At 61.4% G+C, this 19,763-nt stretch overlaps 1 protein-coding gene across 1 annotated transcript; it reads left to right on the top strand.

Annotated features, from left to right (window-relative positions):
• The first annotated feature begins 1,533 nt into the window (after positions 1 to 1,533).
• On the top strand, positions 1,534 to 13,670 carry LOC112546353 (uncharacterized). Its single transcript, XM_075919700.2, has 3 exons — positions 1,534 to 1,749; positions 2,657 to 2,708; positions 3,738 to 13,670. Exons 1-3 carry the CDS (start codon positions 1,603 to 1,605, stop codon positions 13,622 to 13,624), a joined length of 10,086 nt encoding a protein of 3,361 aa, XP_075775815.2. The 5' UTR covers positions 1,534 to 1,602; the 3' UTR covers positions 13,625 to 13,670.
• Positions 13,671 to 19,763: the final 6,093 nt, after the last annotated feature.

The raw sequence follows: 19,763 nt of genomic DNA, 5'->3' as shown, positions 1-19,763 counted from the left end.
AGAAGCCAGGCAGCTGACTGTGGGCATGACAGAGGCTCTGGGCCAAGGATGCTGTGGTCCAGGCTCACAGGGCTGTTGGAGAGCAGGGAGAACATGCCCGGTGCTGCGGGCATGGAACCAGGATGGTGCCCTTCCTTGTTCTGCCCTTCCCCAGCATCCCTGCCTTGCCTCTGTGTATCTAGCACCATTTCAGGCCCACAGCCTCACCTGGCCCAAGGCCCCAACAGCGGGGCTGGAGAATGCGTCCGGGTGGGTGCGAGGGCACGAGGAAGGGGCATGTGAGTCCCTGAGCGGGGGGGGGAAAAGGGGGGAGTCACTCCAGATTAAGTGTGAACAACCCCTGCCCCTGCAATGTGAGGGCTCAGCCCCAGTGTTCAGGGCCGCAGGGCGAATGCGACACAGAGTCCTGCCGCCCTCTGGGCTTGGCACGCTTCCCATTTAGGGCTCGCCCAGGGGGGGTGTAGCCCTTGGGGAGCAGCTGTTAGAGCTGAGATGCCCCCTGGGGGTCTGTGGGGTGTTAGCGACCATAGCGAGTGCACTGGGTGCACCCCTTGGGACACGGACTGGCCGGCTGGCACCAGGCTGTGCGTGTGGGGTGGGGACCATTATAACGAATGTGCCGACAATGGCTAGCTCCACCGTCGCCATGCGGAGCCGGCCACATGCATCCCTGGGCTGCAGGGCCAGGCAGCTGGGCACCAGGTGACCCCTCGGGAGAAGGCATTAGGACCTGCCCGTGGCTGAGGAAGGACTCTGCAAACATGGCTGCCACCTAGCGCTTGGCTGAGGCAGCATTTCCAAAGCCAGGGCTGAGCTCCTGGCCCCGCACCGTGGGCCAAAGGAGTAGAGGGGGGGCACTGTGCGTCAACAGTGGCATCGCCTGCTTCCGAGTCACCCCCAACTTGCAAAAAGCCGACCCTGAGTGCGTCCAGCTCAGCGCCTGCGCAGAGCTAGCACACCGGGGGGAGGTGCGTGTGTGTAGTGGTGTCTGCTCCAGACCAGACCAGCACATGAGGGGACAAGACGACCGGCTCCTTACACACCAAGCTCCAACGTGGAGAGAGAAACGCTGCCTGATGAAGGGGAATTTGGTTTGCCTGACAGGTGCTGGGGGAGTCCTGCTACCAGGGTGGAAACAGCCTCGGACTGTCTCAACCCTCTAACTCAAACGGTGGCATGGAAGAGGGCGAGTTCTACCCTGGCTCTGTGTTGCGGCGGGCATGGACGGTGCTGGAGTAGCACCCAGTCCTGTGCCCTCCTTCGAGCAGGGCGGGATAAGTTAGCGAGAATTCGCTGAAGAGCCCCGGACTGCCTCAGGGCCGGGAAACCTGCCTCGTAGAGCGAGACTCTCGCACCTCGATCTTCGCATAACGCGGGCAGGTTACGGGGCGACTTGCGCTCCGTCTGTGGGTCCCCACGTGGGTCCAGGGAGGAGCGGGACCGGTGCCCGCAGTCCCTTTGTGAGGTCAGCCCCCAGCCTGGCCTGGCCCTTTGTGATGCACTTTGGAACAAAGAGCCCTCAGGAGAGATCCAGCTGAGGCAGCAGCTGGAAGGGCAGCGTTTCCCCGCCCCCTTCCCCACGGCGGAGCCAGGCCCCCCAGCATGTTTGACACGGGGATAGGGATAGCGCAGAGCTGGTTCTGTGTCTGCTTGCACAGCTGGTGGGTGCTGTACAGCTGCCTGTTTCTGACCCTGGTCGTCTGGATGGCCTGGAAGACCAAGCGCAGCTTTTCCTGGAGAACGAGGATGGTAGGAGGCCCCTCAACCCCCTCGGCAGCCTTTCCATGCTCTCAGCACAGTCTGCCTGGAGCCAGCCCCATGGAAGTGGGAGGGGAGGGGGGTATTGTGATATGACCAGGCCCCATTGGGATGGAGTAGCACATCCACAGAGGGAGACATGGCCACTGACAGAGTTGGTGGCTCCACTCACCGGCCGTTCCTTCAAGTCCCCATGGCGAGCGCTAGGAACGCCCAGGCTCTCCCCCACGGCCACAGTCTTTCCCGGCACCAACCCGGCTCTGGGGATTGATTTCACTGCCCTCGGGGAAGCTGGGACCCCACAGCCAGGTTATTTCCCCCATAGATGGAATTGCTAGCTAGGCTGTGACCAATAAACCCTCCCAGCTCCCTCCCATAGCCACAAGCTTTCTCAGAGCCCCGGCCTCGCAGCCGCCTGAGGAGAGGGCAGGCCAGGGGAGGAGAAAGGAAGAGCAGGGACAGATATTTGGCCTACTGCCTCGGCTTCTTGAACTGCCTGTAACACCAAGGACAAACAGGAGGCAGCCTGGAATTCAAGGGGCTGAGAGAGCACAATAGAAAGGGGAGGCCTAGGCATTCCCTTCATTGGGGTTGCCTGGCCATGGGCATGGGGTGGCTGAGGGGAGCCCCCATGACCTGTCGGGGAGGCTGGAGAAAGGGGCCCCTGCCCAGACACTCGGGGAGCAAGCGCTGATGGGATGTGGCTGCCGAGCGTGTGGGAGCAGCCGGGCCTGTCTGCCCTGCCGCGGCTCCAGTCTGGCGATGCCCCGATAGCAGGGGAAGACCCAAAATTGTCCCAATGACACTTAGGTGGGGAACAGGGCAGGGCCGGAGCCAGTGCAGGAGCTGGAGGGAAACATGGTGCCTTCTAACATTGCCACATCCTTCGCCCCAACAGGCTCTTCTGGGCAGCAGGCTCTGGTGGAGAAGGACGAAGGAGCAGGGAGAAGGTAAGGGCCTGCCTCGCCCTCCGCTCCAGCGCCCAGGGTCCAAATCCAAGGGACTCTTCCAAGCCTTTCCCTCTGCCTCAAATGAGGCCTCTGGCCTGTCTCCTGGGAGGGGGCAGCAGAGGGGCTGAGCAGAGCAGGGATGAGCTGACATGGTGCTAACGAACCATCGTCCGTCTGGGGGATTTGCCATGACAGAGGCCAAGGCCTCATTGTCCGCCCCATGTGGCTGGGCCAGCGTTGGCCTCCATGGCTTTGTGCTGGCGAAAAGTGAGTGGAGGGTAGGGGAGCTGGCGGAGTGCTTCATGGCACGCTGGGTTCTCACACGCTCAGCATGCCACGTCCTGCTGTGGCGGGACAGGGCTGCCTGGGGGCAGGGTGCTGGAATGGGAGGGTGAGGGGGATTCAGGGGGCTATGTCCTCCCACTTTTCAATAGCCATAAGGGCGAGAAATGGGGGCAAAGAAGTGAGGAGAAGCATGGGAAGGGGAAGGTCTTAAAGGGAAACGGTGGTGAGGGGGCGGGGTTTGGGACGAAAAGACAATATAGGGGTAGGGTCCAGGGGAAAATGGGCGGTGTCAGGGCAGAGGTTCTGGGAGTTAGGGCAGGATGATGGGCGGAGCCTGACAGAATGGGCGGAGACAGGGCAGAGGTTCTGGGAGTTAGGGCAGGATGATGGGCGGAGCCTGACAGAATGGGCGGAGTCAGGGCACAGGCTTGGGGAGTTAGCGCAGGGTGATGGGCGGAGCCTGAGGGAATGGGCGGAGTCAGGGCAGAGGCTCAGGGAGACAGGGCAGGGTGATGGGCGGAGCCTGAGGGAATGGGCGGAGTCAGGGCAGAGGCTTGGCGAGAAGAGGTGGGGCAGGGATGGGGCCTCAGGGCTGGGGAATGGGAGAGGACAGGGCCACAGGACAGTGCCTTTGGGGGTCCCCTCCCCCATGTTTAGGGAGCTTTCGTCGCTCCTGGCCCGGGGCACGCAGCAGCTCTGCGCTCCCGGCTCTCCTCACACGCCCTCTCTCCTGGTCTGCTTTAGGTGTGGAGAAGCTGCTGGTAAAGCAGCCCTACAGCCAGCCAGGCCGGGAGCACCCCAGCCGTGCCCGCCGGGCCACCAGAAGCCGCTCCATCCGCACGCTGCTGTGTGACAACGCTGACTGCACCCTGTGCAACGAGGCAGCCCGGCAAGCTGAGGAGCTGGTGTACACTGAAAGGGCCAGCACGTGGGTCCCTGCCAGGCCAGCGTCACCTCCCTCTGCGGCCACCAGCCCGAAAGGGAGGGGCCTGCTGGACAGCTCCACGTGGCGAGGCTTCAGCGTGTTGCCGTGGTGCCGCTGTCGGGTGTCTCCTGTGTACGACCAGGCCCCTCCACCGGCAGAGGGCCCCGTCCCGCCCCGCAAGTCCCGCTCCCCGCCAGAACGCCAGGCAGGCGGCCTGCAAACTGAGCGCCGCCCATGGGGCCAGGCCAAGAGCTCCCCCAGGGAGCAGGCAGAATGTCTCAGCTGTTCCTCCCGTGGGCACGAGACTCGCCTTCGCGGGCAAGAGCCGGTCCAGAGCTCCCTGCCCAGCCAGCCAGAGCCGGCCCGTCACAGGAGGGAGCAGGACCAGAGCTCCCTGCCCAGCCAGCCGGAGCCATCGCCTCAGAGGTGGGAACAGGACTATCGCTCCTCAGCCCGTCAGCCGGAGCCATCCCGTCACAGCTGGGAGCTGGACCAAAGATACTCGTCCAGCCAGCCACAGCCGGACCCTCACAGGTGGGAGCAGGCCCCTATCTCCTCAACCAGCCAGCCAGAGCCAGCCCATCACAGGAAGGAGCAGGACCGGATCTCCCTACCCACCCAGCCAGAGCCATCCCATCAGAGGTGGGAGCAGGACTATAGCTCCTCAGCCCATCAGCCGGAGCCATCCCATCACAGCTGGGAGCAGGACCAAAGATACTTGTCCAGTCAGCTAGAGACAGCCCTTCACAGCTGGGAGCAGGCCCATATCTCCTCGTCCGGCCACTCGGAGCCATCCCGTCACAGCTGGGAGCCGGCCCATATCTCCTCGTCCGGCCACTCGGAGCCATCCCATCACAGCTGGGAGCCGGCCCATATCTCCTCGTCCGGCCACTCAGAGCCACCCCTTCACAGCTGGGAGCAGGACCAGAGCTCTTTGTCTGACCAACTGGAGCCATCTCGTCACAGCTGGGAGCAGGACCGAATATACTTGTCCAGTCAGCTAGAGACAGGCCTTCACAGCTGGGAGCAGGCCCATATCTCCTCGACCGGCCACTCGGGGCCATCCCGTCACAGCTGGGAGCAGGCCCATATCTCCTCATCAAGCCACTCGGAGCCACCCCTTCACAGCTGGGAGCAGGACCAGAGCTCCTCATCGAGTCACTCGGAGCCACCCCTTCACAGCCGGGAGCAGAACCAGAGCTCCTCTTTTTGCAGCTGGGAAGAGGATCTGAAATTCTTGTCCACTCGGCACGTGCTGTCCCGTACCCGCTGGGAGCAGGAGCAGCAGTTCCCACGGAGCCAGCCAGAGCCGTTTCTGCACAGCCGGAGGCCAGCAGAGAGCTACTCTTTGAGCCAGCATGAGTCGTCTCTTCTCGCCGGGGAACTGAGAGCAAGGTCCAGGCAGCACGAGATGTTTCCTTCCAGGCATGAGGAGTACCCTGGCCCCGCTCCTGCCCGGTTCCAGCCCTTCCCTCCAAGCCAAGCAGCACCTGGTTGGGGAGGGACTCTCCTGCACAGTGGCAGAGCACAGAGTCCCCAGGCAACTCCTCAGAGACAGGTGCATCGCCCCGATCGGGTGCCGTTCGTGGCCACATCCCAGGCTGGGACCAGGATGCCAGGGCAAGAAGCCAAATGGCAGCCAGACCGAGACAGCCCAGCGCCCGTGGCTGCAGGAGGAGCTCTGGAGTTTCTGGCTATGAGACCCCCAGTGCGGGGTAGCTCCGAAGCCCCGCGTGTGCATGGCAGGATCGAATTTTTCGAAGTGGAAACGCCCTTCCTCCAGAGGGACGTCCGGGTGAGCCTGGAACGGCACGTCCAGGTGAAGAGACTGCAACACACCCTGGGGCTACCCTACACCCTGCAGAAGGCTTTGAAGAGCTTCATGCCCCCCATCCTGAAAGCCACCTCACGCAGAGCCCGGTGGGCGGCCACGGTGGTGATAGTGCCACAGGCTCTTCCCTTCCTGAGCGTTGCCTCCAGGACAGAGCTGGAGCGGCACCTGGAAAGGATGGTGAACCTCAAGAGATGGGGCCTCCCCAAGAGGATCCAGGATTCCTTGCGGCTGATGAAGCCGGCTGCATCTCCTCGCCCCCAGCTCAGCCCCCTGCTGCCTGGGAGACGGTTTCCAGGGGGCGCAGGCCCGGCGAAGAGAGCAGGCCAAATGCCCCGCCTGAGAGCTAAAGCCCCCGCCCAGCCCTCACGGGGTACCACCAGAGTGTCCGAATCCACGCCTAGCTCACAGTGCTGCAGAAAGACCTCGGCGCTTGAGGGCCACATGGCCAGGAAGAGCTTGGAAATCAGACTGGGCGCACTGCCCGCCATGCTGAGGAGCTCTGAGAAAATGGCTGCCCGGGGGCGCAAAGACTGGCTCCTGCCTAAACTCATCCGCCCCGGCTGCAAAGCTCCCCTGGCCCGCCACCAGCTCTGCCCCTCGCTCCGGCACCAGGCGGCCAGCGTGGAGGTGAATGTGAGGCACAAGTACATGCAATACCGCTGGGCCCTCCCCACCCTGTATGCAGAGTCGCTCGCCAGGATGATGTCCGGGCCCCCCGCCCCCTCGCTGCCCCTGGCCACGGCCGTCGACTTCTGCCACTTGGAGGCCCCTTTCATGGCCCACCGGGACTGGGAGCTGCTGGAGAGGCACGTCCTGAGGAAACGACTGCAGCATGAGTGGGGACTGCCCGGCCTGGTGCGGAGATCCCTGGGGCATTTCATGCCTCCGCCGCCTGCGCACCCCAGAGCCAAGACGAGGGTCCGTCTGGCAGCCCGGGAGCTCCGTGTGAGCTGCGGGATCCCCCCCATTTCCCTGGCCAGTGCGAGGGAGCTGGAAGCCCACATCCGGCGGAGGGTGGCCGAGAGGAGGTGGGGGCTCCCCCGGCGGGTGAGGGAGTCCCTGCGGGTGTTCACACGCCTCACGCCCACAGCTCCAGGGCCACATCTGGACACGCGAGGCACAAGGGCCAGCCGGCCTCTCAGGGAGCTGTCGGGGAGAAGGGCTCCAAGCAAATCAGCCACCAGAAGGACCCTCGTGCACCCCACAGCAGTGCCTGTCTCCGTAGCCGGGGCCCTGGGAGCTGCATGGAGCCAGCAGCTCAGCTGGGACACGTGCCGCCAGCTACTGGAGAGACATGTGGCCCGGAAAAACGTAGAGATCCGGTTGGGCCTGATCCCCCGCAGGGCCCAACGCTCGCAGGAAGTTGTTCGGCGGCTGGGAAAGCTCCCCCTGCCCCGGCTGATTCGCCCCGGCCAGAGACCCCTGGAGCGGCGGAGCCGGCAGCTGCTCTTCCTGGAGCCGGGGGCCTCCAATCGTGTGGAGCTCAACCTCCGCCACAAGCATCTGAACTTCATGTGGGGGCTACCCACGCTGTACCGCCGGTCCCTGGCCAAGCTGTTCCGCACAGTCCCCGCCCCTGCCCTGCCGCCTTCCAGCACCCACCCAGCCCGGACCAAGTTCATGGACCAGGAGCTGCCCTTCCTCCCGCCAGGCGCCCGGGAAACCCTGGAGCGGCACGTCAGGAAGAAGAAACTACAGCATGAGTGGGGGCTGCCTCTCATCATCCAGAAATCCATACGGGGCCTGCAAGGGGCCCCCCCGGTCCCTAGCCAGCCCAGAGCCCCTCCGCCGGCCCACGTGGCCATTCTCCAGCCGGAGCTGTCCTTCCTCAGCGAGGGCAGCAGACGGGAGCTGGAGCTCAGCTTGCATAAGACACTCATGCACCGGCGCTGGGGGCTGCCCAAGAGGATCGTGGAGTCGGTGCGGCTGCTCCAGCCGGCCTCAGCAGCCCGAGAGGTCAGGCCTCGCGGCCTCAGGGAAACAGCTACCCAGGAGCCCCTCCTTCCGTGGCACAAGAGCACGGCCTATGTGGAGCGGGGCATGAGGAAAGCCCTCAGAGTGGTCGCTGCTCCCCCGCCGCGGCTCAGCCTGGGCCGTGAGGCTCAGGAGCGGCTGCAGCTCCACGTGGCAAAGAAATGCGTGGAGATCCGGCTGGGCGCCAGCCCCACTGTTGTGAGGCGCTCATGGCAAAGGCTGCGCCTCGTATCCCGGCTGCCCCTCCCCAAGCTGATCCCACCCGGAGACCGGATCCCGGAAACCAGGAACCCCCTGCTGCCCTTCATGCAACCGGAGGATGCCAACCGCCTGGAGATGATGGTGCACCACAAACATCTCACGGCCCTCTGGGGCCTGGCCACGCTCTACACCCAGTCGCTCAGGAGGATGGTCCCCGGAGCGCCCCCTCGGCCAGTTCCACACCACAAGGCCAAGGTCGAGTTCTCGGCACAGGACCTTCTCTTCCTGGGCCCGGAGGCCAGAGAGGCCCTGGAGCGGCACGTCAGGAAGAAGCGGCTACAGCATGAGTGGGGGCTGCCTCTCATCATCCAGAAATCCATACGGGGCCTGCAAGGGACCCCCCCGACCTCCAGCCAGCCCAGAGCCCCTCCGCCGGCCCACGTGGCCATTCTCCAGCCGGAGCTGTCCTTCCTCAGCGAGGGCAGCAGACGGGAGCTGGAGCTCAGCTTGCGTAAGACACTCATGCACCGGCGCTGGGGGCTGCCCAAGAGGATCGTGGAGTCGGTGCGGCTGCTCCAGCCAGCCTCAGCAGCTCGAGAGGTCAGGCCTCGCGGCCTCAGGGAAACAGCTACCCAGGAGCCCCTCCTTCCGTGGCACAAGAGCACGGCCTATGTGGAGAGGGGCATGGCGAAAGCCCTCAGAGTGGTCGCTGCTCCCCCGCCGCGGCTCAGCCTGGGCCGTGAGGCTCAGGAGCGGCTGCAGCTCCACGTGGCAAAGAAATGCGTGGAGATCCGGCTGGGCGCCAGCCCCGCTATCGTGAGGCGCTCGTGGCAAAGGCTGCGCTTCGTATCCCAGCTGCCCCTCCCCAAGCTGATCCCACCCGGAGACCGGATCCCGGAAACCAGGAACCCCCTGCTGCCCTTCATGCAACCGGAGGATGCCAACCGCCTGGAGATGATGGTGCACCACAAACATCTCACGGCCCTCTGGGGCCTGGCCACGCTCTACACCCAGTCGCTCAGGAGGATGGTCCCCGGAGCGCCCCCTCAGCCAGTTCCACACCACAAGGCCAAGGTCGAGTTCTCGGCACAGGACCTTCTCTTCCTGGGCCCGGAGGCCAGAGAGGCCCTGGAGCGGCACGTCAGGAAGAAGCGGCTACAACACACGTGGGGCTCGCCCGCACTCATTGCTCGGTCACTCAGAGCCTTCGCGCCAGAGCCCCTGCGGCCGGCGCCGGTCGTGCCTCGCTTCCGCACCGAGCTGCACCTCCTCATCCTGAAGCAGGAGCCTCCACTCATCGACCAGGGCGGGAGAGGCCACCTGGAGCAGCACCTGCGGAAGATGATCCTGCAGCGGAGGTGGGGCCTTCCCCGGAGGATCCAGGAATCCTTGCGGGTGTTTGCTGCTTTGGTCCCACCGGCTGGCCCACAGCTTCCTGAGGCCGGCAGGGAAAGGGATACTAGGCCACATCAGCTAGGGGCCAAGCAGGCAGACCTCCCCTCACGGAGCCGCTGGGCAGGAACCAGCATCAGTGAGCGGGGAGATGATCTGCAACAGGGCCTGCCTGAGAGTGTGGGGGCCGAGAAGCTAGAGAGAAATGGCTACCGGGAACCGGCTCCCCTGACAGGAGCCGGCACAGTCGAACTCACAGTGCCCCACGCAGGGTCGCTTCTGCTTACGGACGAGGCCCGGAACCGTCTGGAGAGCCACGTCCTGAGGAAGAAACTTCAGCACCTGTGGGGCTTACCGGGCGTGGTGCAGCGATCGCTGGGGGCGTTCACCCCCTCGCCGCCCAGAAGGCAGGCCCAGAGGTGGTACCAGGCCCCAGCCGAAGGGGGCTTCACCGTCAGTAGTCTGCTCTTCCTGAGCATGGAAACCAGAGAGCTCCTGGAGTCGCACATGAGGAGACTGGTCCAGGAGCGCAGATGGGGCCTGCCCAAGAGGATCCAGGACGCCTTGAGGATATTCCGGCCACCTGGAGCAGAGCCCAGAGGCCAAACCCAGACCCCGCGTCATCTCCACCGTAAACCCTCCCCAGGGCCTGCAGCCCCCTTCGGGGGGCAACCTGAAAAGCTGCAGTCAGACTTCATGGAAGCCCTCCCCTACCAGTCCCAGCACTGGCAGGAACTGGGGATGAAGGAGGGCCAAGCCGTCTCCCGTGAAGCAGAGCCCCCTCACGCCATGGGGAGCAGCAGCAGCGGGGGAAGCCAGGAAACTTCCCAGACGAGTGATGTTGAAGGGCCCCCAGGACCCACACGCCTCTTGTCCCCAGAGCAACTCCTGGGCTCCCCCTTCAGCTCTGCAGAGGACACGGCAGAGCCGAAATCCACCCTGGCCTTTCCAGGGAAAAAAGTGCTGGGAATGTCTCAGGAGTCCCAGAGACAAGCCCCACATCCAGCGGCCCACGAGCCTTCCCCACCACAGAGAGAGCCCAGCTCTGAGGAAAGTTCCAGGCCCCGGAGGATCCACGACCACAGAGGAGCTCCGTGGCCAGCAGGCCCCAGCATGCGCTCCCAGCGCGCATCCGTGGAGACGGCAGTTTGGAGCGAGAAGAAGATCTCCCGGGAGCTGGAATCCAGCTTCAGGAAAATAGCCCGGAGCCGCAGCCGGCAGGGCTTGGGAGCAAAGCAGCCTCGGTCCCCAGAAATCGTGGGCCAGCTGGAAATGGGCCACTGCACTTGCTTCGACTGCCCACGCTGCAAGCTAGAGGGGCAGGCCGCCACCCACGCTCCAGGGCCTGGTGCTCCTGTGTGGCAGAGGCAGTTTATCTGCATACGGGAGCCAGCGACTCTTTCAAGAGACACAGCAGCTCCGAGCCCTCTGCCGGCTGAGCACCGATGGCAGGGCTGGGGCACCCCCCGGGCAGTGAAGGATGAAATGGCTGCTTCCTCTCCATCGTCTCTGTCGGGCAGCGAGTCCAGGGCCTCCGAGTGGTCCACCGGAGAAAGTGCTCGGGCCGCCTCTCTCCCTGCACCCGACAAGCCCTCACTGGGGCGGGGGCGCCTCGCTCCTCCGCCGGCCGTGACACACCGGCTCGACGTCCACCTGGCGCAGAAGGCCCTGGGCTCCTTCATCCTGCCGCCCTGCGTCATACGCTCCCGGGCCGCCTACGCCGACACGGCAGCCGAGCGTGGGAGAGCCGCCGCCCAGGAGCACCGGCGGGAGATGAACATCCGGCTGCAGCGCAGGAGGGGCCGGAAGAGCCAGGTGGGAGGGCCCAGGCAGGAATCCCCAGGGGAAGGAGTCCACCCCATGGGCACGGAACAGCCGGGATTCCCCTCAGCCAGGCCCTCGAGCAAGAGACTGGTTAGAGAGTCCCAGAGCCTGGCAATCCACTGCCAGTGTGAGATGTGCCGTGGCCTGTCCACGGCTGATGAGGAGAAACCTGGGGCCCCTCCATGTGCTGCTGAAGAGACCGGGATGTCAGGCATGCCGGGGGCTCAGCTAGAGATGAGCGTGTGCCCCAGGGACATGGCCACGTCCAGCGACACCTGCAAAGGGGAGCAAGGTGCATCCTACCAGTCGCTGATTCTGAGCCATGCAGCTGGGGCTGCCCTGTATGAAAGTCCCACTGGCACTGAGGACAGAGAGGATGCCCAGGGCCCGACCTGGGCACATACCCTCCAGCCAGCGACCAGAGAGGATGCAGCAGAAGGAGGTTCGGCTGACAGCCTTGCGTACCCCCCAGCCAGCGGCCAGTGGCCGGCCAGACCCTCGGAGCAGCGCCCCCAGTCTGCGGAGGGGCTTTCCCAGTTCAGCACCGAGGGCGAGTGGGAGATGGTCGGGGACTGGGACAGCGAGGTCGTGGCAGCCTGGGAGGCGGAGGGAGCCAGCAGCCAGGCCTGGAAAGAGAGGAGTAAGACCCGGGAGAGACGTGGCATGGAAGAGACAGGCCCCAGGGCTGGAACCGGCATGAGGCAGACGAAGACGCGGGGGCCAACTGTAGCACCGTCCCATGACCAGCTCGCCCATGAACGGAAGGGCTCCACCTTCACCGGAATCATGCTGGGCTTCCTCAAGCGCGTCACCTCCCGGGCGTCGGCGGGGCAGCGAGGCCAGGACGACGGGCAGGTGGCTGCGCCCCATGAAGCCCTGCCGCCCCCTCAGAAACTTGCTCCGTCTTCCAAGGGCATGACCTTCAGCGCCAAGGTCCACGTGCAGGCAGAGGTCAGGAGATGCCAGGTATGGGTCGGCGGGGAGCAGGCAGAAGGTGCGGGGAGAAAGGAGTCACCCACAACCACACAGACCAGGGAGCTGCCAGGGAATGGGACGCCCCAAGAAGCTGGAGAGGCCGCTGCAGATGCCATGCAAGGAGAAAGGCATGGGGGCAGCATACCCAGAGAAGAGACTTCCCTGGGTGGAACAGGGTTCTCAGCAGAGCCCGGCGGATACCAAGAGTGGGCAGAAAGAGTGACTGAGTGCCGGGAGGGGAAGGCGCAAGGCCCCAATGGGGCACCTGCTGCACCCACAGGACCTTCCGCCCCATGGCCACCACCCCCAGCCCGCCCCACCGCCCGGGGCACCAGAGGAGGCACTCAGGAGGGAGAAGGAGGCGAAGGCGTCACGAGTCTCAAGGGGGCGGACTCACGGCAGCTGGGGACCACGAGGGCGCAGGGCCGCGCCGCCCGGTACGTGGCCACGGCAGGTGCCTTCACCTCGGGCCAGCTGGACGAGCAAATGGTCGTCATCGGGCTGATTCTGGAGAAGAAGCTGGGCCTGCGTCATGGGCTGTACGCCTGGGAGCGCAGCCAGGAGAGGAGCAGAGCCCTCTGGGGAACGGGAGGCAGAAGAGACGGAGCCGGCACTGAGCGTGCAGGCGACCTGGGGGACACGGCCAAGGAAAGCCAGTGGAGGGATGAGAGCTGCGGGGCCAGGGCTCACGTAGCTGCTGAATTTGTTGTGGAAGGAGCTACCAGGCCACCAAGGACGGATGCACCTCAAGGCCGAGGCACTGATCTTCCCCTGCCGGCTAGAGCGGAGAAATCAGGACCCGTCCGATGTCCCAGCGCCAAAAGCCTGCAGCAGCAGGAGTACTTGGCAGGGGTCTTGCAGTCTGTCTCAGCAACCCTGAGCTCCAGCCAGACATCTCCCCAGGAGTCCTCCCGAGCAAGGCCCGGAGAGCAGAGTGGCCAGGGGCTCAGCCCTTCGGCCCGCCGAGGCCGGCCCAGGAGCCGGACGGAAGGCCTGTGGTCCAGAGGCAGGGCCAGAGGAGAATACAGCAGGAGGCTCCAGGCTTGGAGCAGAGACGGGAGATCCAGCAGCCGAGGCAGGCCCACCGGCAGAAGGAGACGGTCCAGAAGCAGAGAAGGGGAATCCACGGCTCGAGAGGGAGTCCAGGACTGGCAGGATGCACGCCGGAGGCCAGCCAATAGGAAAGGAGGAAATGCCACCCAGGACACCTCGAGGAGAGTCCAAGCTTCCAGCCTGCAGCACCGTGGGCACCGGGTCATGGTGGAAACTCAGCTCCTGCAGTCAGGGGCACATCCCGCCAAGGGCGCCGGCTCCGTGAGCCGGTTCCACCAGCACCGTGCTCACGCCCACCATCACTACACATACGAGAGAGCAGTGGTGCTCCGCGGGGACCACCTGTGCACCCTGCGGGAGAGGATGCAGGCCCGACGGAGGAAGCTGTCCACGTCTCTCGACAGCGCTGCCTCCGAAGAGGAGACTCGCCTCTGGGCCTCGAGCAAGAGTTAGGGTGGGAGTTTGCAGTGGGCTAATAAACCTCTATTTTGCGTGCAAACTGCGGGCATGACCGGGGCCCCAACTCATCAGCAGGGCCCCTTCCCTGCCCTGGGGCTGGGCACTGCCTTCATCACCCCGGGCCTGTCTCCTCCTCCTGAGATTGCCAGCACTTTGGGGCAGCGCCCAGCACAACAGGGCCTTGATCTCAGCTGGGGCAGGGCCTGTCTCTTGCTGGGTCTGCGCAGCGCCCGGCACAACGGGGCCTTGATCTCAGCTGGAGCAGGGCCTGTCTCTCGCTGTGGGGTCATGTCCTAGAATGAGAGCAGTTTTCAGGTATCTAAAAGGGTGTCACAAGGTGGAGGGAGAAAAATTGTTCTCCTTGGTTTCTGAGGACAGGAGAAGGAGTAATGGGCTTAAACTGCAGCAAGGGAGGTTTAGGTTGGACATTAGGAAAAAGTTCCTCACTATCAGGGTAGTCAAACACTGGAATAAATTACCCTGGGAGCTCAGAGCCTGCGAGGGGGCCACAAATGGGCCCCCCAGGCCTGGAATAGGGCAGCTGGGAGTGGGAGAACGAGAGAGTCTCCCATGATGCAGAACTGGGGAGGCAGACCCCTGGAACTGCTAGGCCACTGGGCAGAGCAGAGAAGGGCTATTCCAGGGTGCTGGTCTCCCACACACGCCAGCCACTCCGCTCTGGGATGTGTGTGCATCTCTCGCAGGCTCACCTATGGGGGCTGCCCCAATGGGGTTACACAATGAGCGAGGCGGGCGTGGCGGCTCCCACCCCCCAGGCTGTAGTAGAACCCTTCCCCCTCTCCAGCCCAGGGGCTAGTTCTGGGTTTATCCAGAGGGGACCAGCTGCCCCAGGAGACATGGACGAATTTTCCCCTTCCAGCTCCAGCTGGTGCAACTTCCCTGGAACTGGAGCGGGGGAACCTGCCCCTCACCAGCCCATCAGGCCTCGGAAGGTGTCGGTTGAGAGCTCAGGGGCGGGGTATCTGCAGTCCCATCCCCCTCACCTGGGCCTCTGGCAAAGCTGCTGCCCAAGAGCTGTGCCCTGCCACAGCAGCCAGCAAGGGGCGCTGCTTTCCATGGGAGATGCCCTGCCAAAGTCACTGCCCCCCAGCCAGCATAGGCACAATCTGACCTAGGCTGGGCTACCATCCAGACTGTTCCTTACCACGTGGCAGCTCTGGGAATGAGCTGTCAAGGGGGCCATAAAATCGCTCCTCTGCTGCTCCTTCTCCTTTGTGTGGTGGGGTTATTTTTGTACAACTGACCAGACTGGGTCGCAGGCTGGAGCCGAAGGCAACAGAGGGCATCTAATAGACATTCTTACAGGAGAGACAAACATCCCTCATCAGGGGCTCCGTGGGGATTGGGTTGGTCCCCAGAGCTTCAGTTGGGCTCTGCCAAGACCTAGCTGTGACAGGGTGCAATCACAGAAGACCCCTTGGGGGTACCTCCCCGAGTGTTGACATGGCCACTGCTATTCACCTTCCTGTTCTCTGGGGCTTCTCAATGCCCAGTACTGCTGGGCCAACTCCACTGGACTCCCCCAGCCAAGACCCAGAGCTGAGATCCCTGCCCCCCCCAAGAAGCAGCACAGACACTGAATGTCTTCAGGTCTGAGAACGATGCAGTTTAGGGCCCAGCTTCCTGGGGTACCCCTCCCCAAATGGGATCAAACCCCAAAGAATTGGGTAAGCCCCCTTTAACAATGAAAGGGGGGATATGCACGCTGGTTGCCCCTCCAGGTAACAATTATTTACCCTGGGCTTGATAGAAAAGTGATTTTATGACGTACAAGCAGTAGGATTGAAGTGGTAATAAGCAAGAACAGGCAGAGCAAAGCAAGTTACAAACCAAAAGAAACAAAACGCTTGGCTAATTCTACACTGAAACCTCAGTAAAAACTTTTCCAAACTCACCCTAAAACCTCTTTCCCAGCTGCCCCTCCAAACCAGGGCTGTCTCCCCACCCTGGGGTCTTCAGCTCCATCCTTCAGGTGCAGCCCAGCCAAAAGACCTAGGCAGGAACGGCCCAAGGCAGGCTGCCCCAGCTGGTGCCCCAAGCGGAACACGTGATTGGCACCCCACCTGAATGGCCATCAATGGAGTGATGTCATCATTGGGCACCCCGTGATGTCATCATTGGGCAACCTGGGCGCCCTGTTGAAGGCAGCACCCTAGGTGACGGCCGAGTCATCCTATAGTCACAGGCCACCCCTGGATCTAGGCCCCTGCTTTCCTAGTCTTCTTTAAGAAATTGAGGCCACTCCCTACCAACCACTGCTCAGATTTAAGGACAAAAGAGATTGTTTAACAGTGGCTCATCAAGGCATTGTGGGTAACACTCCCCATGTCTCTCATACACACATTTGAAACACACAAAGTATCCCCCACTCCGTAAGTCTAATTTTACACACAAAAACAATACACACGTCAACGTAAGATCAACAGAACCAGCGCATCATGCCATGGAGATTGATGGGTTACATGAAATAATTTGCTCAGAGCACCTTTGCAGTATGTACATTCATGTCCATAAGTCCGTTCTATAAAGCTTGGGGGGGGGGAGGGTCTGTCGCACAAGCAATAAGCTTTGCTTTTGTATTTCTCGCCTTTTCATTCAGGCGCACGTGGCAGATTGTTCTAGGGCGCTAGGTGCTCAGTCCCGGAGGAATTCTGCACCCTAAGGTCTGCTCAGAGCACCGCAGTAGATAAATGGTGTGAAGTTCTCCCCACACACTGGACGAGCCATGTGGTCTATGTGCCATTGGAGACGGAATGTCCACACAAGCGTTGGATGGTGTCACCTTCTCCTGGACTCTGCCAGCTCCCTGTTTTATCCCTGGAGCTCATCTACAGACTTTGAACGTGCACCTTGTTGTGGGGGTACCTGATTGCACAGGGGGTCTTCAAAACATTTTCCCACAGGAGGATCCCCCAGTAGCCCCCCCCCCCCATCATCACATGGTCTCTCCTCACACTCAAAGAGAAGTTCACTTGCTAACCCCCGGGCTGCATGATAAATACAAAAAGGATCAGTGGCAGGAAGTTACAATGGGGAAGGTCTAGGTTGGACATTAGGAAAAGCTATTTCCCTAGGACGGTGGTGAAGCACTGGAATGGGTTCCCTAGGGAGGGGTTGGAATCTCCATCCCTAGAAGTTTTTAAGTTTCTACTTGACAAAGCCCTGGCTGGGTTGATTGAGTTGGGATTGTTCCTGCCTTGGGCAGGGGGCTGGACTGGATGAATCCCGAGGTCTCTCCCAGTCCTAGGATTCTATGATTCTAGGAAGGACCCCAGAATAAACATTAACTTCACTTCAGCTAGTTTGCCAGGCGGGGCTGCCTCCCTGCCTGGCATGGGGAAGTGGCTTTTGTCTCAATGGGAATGCTAAGGAACGGATCCCCCAGTTGGTGTCTGTCAGGGCTGTTCCCCACTCTGGCCCTCCGAGTGCAGAAGGTGCGGGCCCGCAAAGTTTTTAAATACTTTGTCTCTAGTCTCCGCTTACAAAACCTCCCCAGAGTCACAGATACGCTGGCTCTGAGAAATAAGCAAAAGCTTATTCAAGTGATTTAACCCTGCAAAAAATAGGAAGGAACACTTGAATTCCTTCTCTTTTGCCCCAAAAGAACTTCAAAAAGAAAGGAGGAAAACAAGCTGCAGTCTCTGGTGGCTGACCCCTTGGTCTAGGCAGGCAGACACACACAGACAGAGAGCTCCTGTTACCTTCCAGGACACAAGAATCAAATCAGCACCTTAAAAAAGTGGGTTTTTTTACAAAACAGGAGATATACTTGAAAAAACATACTTGATTGCTGGGTGTTAGAGAGCAACAAATTAAAACACAAAACAAAAATTAAAACACAGAGACAAAAAGGATGTGGCCGCATTGGAGAGGGTCCAGCAGAGGGCAACCAAAATGATTAGGGGGCTGGAGCATATGACCTATGAGAAGAGGCTGAGGGATTTGGATCTGTTTAGTCTGCAGAAGCGAAGAGTGAGGGGGGATTTGATAGCAGCCTTCAACTTCCTGGATATGTCTAAACTACATGGCTCCATCGATGGAGCCATGTAGATTTGTTTGTCTGGCAAAGGGAAATGAAGCTGCAATTTAAATAATCGCGGCTTCATTTAAATGGCTGCCGCGCTGAGCCGACAAACAGCTGATCAGCTGTTTGTCGGCTCACTGCGCTAGTCTGGACGCTCCCCTGCCGACATGAAAGCCTTTTATCGACCTCCCCGGTAAACCTCATCCTACAAGGCATAACGGGGAGGTCGATAAAGGGCTTTCAGGTCGGCGCGGGAGTGTCCAGACTAGCGCACTGAGCCATGTAAATTTAAATGAAGCCGCGATTATTTAAATCACGGCTTCATTTCCCTCTGCTGATCAGACTAATCTACATGGCTCCATTGATGGAGGCATGTAGTTTAGACACAGCCCCTGAAGGAGGGTTCCAAAGAGGATGGAGAGAGGCTGTTCTCAATGGTGACGAATGGCAGAATGGTCTCAGGTTGTGGTGGGAGAGGTCCAGGTTGGATATTAGGAAAAACTATTTCCCTAGGAGGGTGGTGAAGCACTGGAATGGGTTCCCTAGGGAAGTAGTGGAGTCTCCATCCCTAGAGGTGTTTAAGTCTCGGCTTGACAAAGCCCTGGCCGGGTTGATTTAGTTGGGATTGGTCCTGCCTAGAGCAGGGGGCTGGACTTGATGACCTTCTGAGGTCTCTTCCAGCTCTATGGTTCAATGACAATCTTGGGGAACAACTCTTAGAAGGTGAATGGGGGGAGGGGAAGCATGGATTCACACAGAGCAAAAATAAAGAAAAATACCCTAATTGCGACTAACTGGGTTCTGTCCTGGCTCTGCCACTGGGTGGCTGTAGGCACATTGTGTCCTCTCTCCGTGCTTCGAGTTTCTCTCCCCGAAGTCTGCCTCGAGCAGCGTCAACCTAAGGGTCGCGCCCCAGGACTGGGTCAGGCACTGGGTCGCCTGGCAGTAGGGTGACCAGGCAACCAGCAGGGGACCTACAGCAGGCTTGTGTGACTCTCCATCCTGGCACTGCAGACCCCTTTGTGCCCCAGAAACAGCCAGCGGCTGCTCCAGCTCTGAGGAGGGGCTGGATGGGGCTCCCTGCACGGCCTCCTGGGCATCCGCTCTGGGGACTGGTGCCTGTGGGTGTAAGCAGCGTGCAGGGCCACTTGTGCACCTCGGCCTGTGAACTCAGCCTGCTGCTGGCCAAGTCTGGGGGTGCCGTGCATTCCCCTTTGCCGAGACAGGCTGGAAACTGCCTTATTCCCTCTGCTGCACTGCTCATTGGGAGCTGGCAGAAGAAAGCTCCGGACCAAACTCTGAGCACCTGGCCCAGCCCTGAGCCTCTCCAAACCCACAGCCCCCTCCTACCCTCCAAACACCTCATCTCCATCACACCCCTGAGCCTGCACCCTAAGATGGGGCCTGCACCCCCCCTTAAACCCACCCCCACCCCAGACCAGAGCTTCCTTTCACACCCTGAACCTCTCTGCCCTGCCCCCAGCCTGGCACCGCCTATTGTACTCCAAAAGCCTCAGCCTAATTCATCCCAGAGTCTAGAACCCCCAGGTAGAGCCCCCTCCTCCCTCCACCCCATCCCAGCCCCACCCCATAGCCCTCATTCTAGTCAAAATTTGGGTCGGGGACACCAACAATTTTCTTCAACTGGGTCACAGGGAAACAAGTTTGAAAACTACAGGTCTAGACTGTGAGCTCCCCATGAGCAGACAGGACCCTGCACAACGGGGCCCCAGTCCCAGCGGGTCCCTCTAGCTCCTGCCACATTAAAACCACAATCATACATGAATGTCTGAACAGGCAAGAGAAGGGGATTAAAGCTTGAGGACAATGTTAATTCTGGCGTTTCCTATCTTGATTTTTTGACTCTGCGGCTATAGTCGTTTGACACACACACGGCCAGGCATACACATCGCTGAGTCCTGTCGTGTTCATCGCAGATGATAGGCAACCTCCATGCCAAAGCTAAAAGCTAGCAGAGGAGTGAGGAGAACTGGCCGGGGACACAAGATCAAACGGAAGGGAAAGACTCCAAAATGGAAAAGCAGCCAGAAGCCCAACTGGCCAGAGAGAGGTTCCAATAGCAAGGCC

The sequence above is a fragment of the Pelodiscus sinensis genome, chromosome 1 (genome assembly GCF_052426305.1).
Source record: "Pelodiscus sinensis isolate ZL-2025 chromosome 1, ASM5242630v1, whole genome shotgun sequence".
Taxonomy (NCBI): domain Eukaryota; kingdom Metazoa; phylum Chordata; order Testudines; family Trionychidae; genus Pelodiscus; species Pelodiscus sinensis.
Note: the sequence above shows the minus strand (reverse complement) of the source record. Positions and strands in the feature narration are given on the sequence as shown.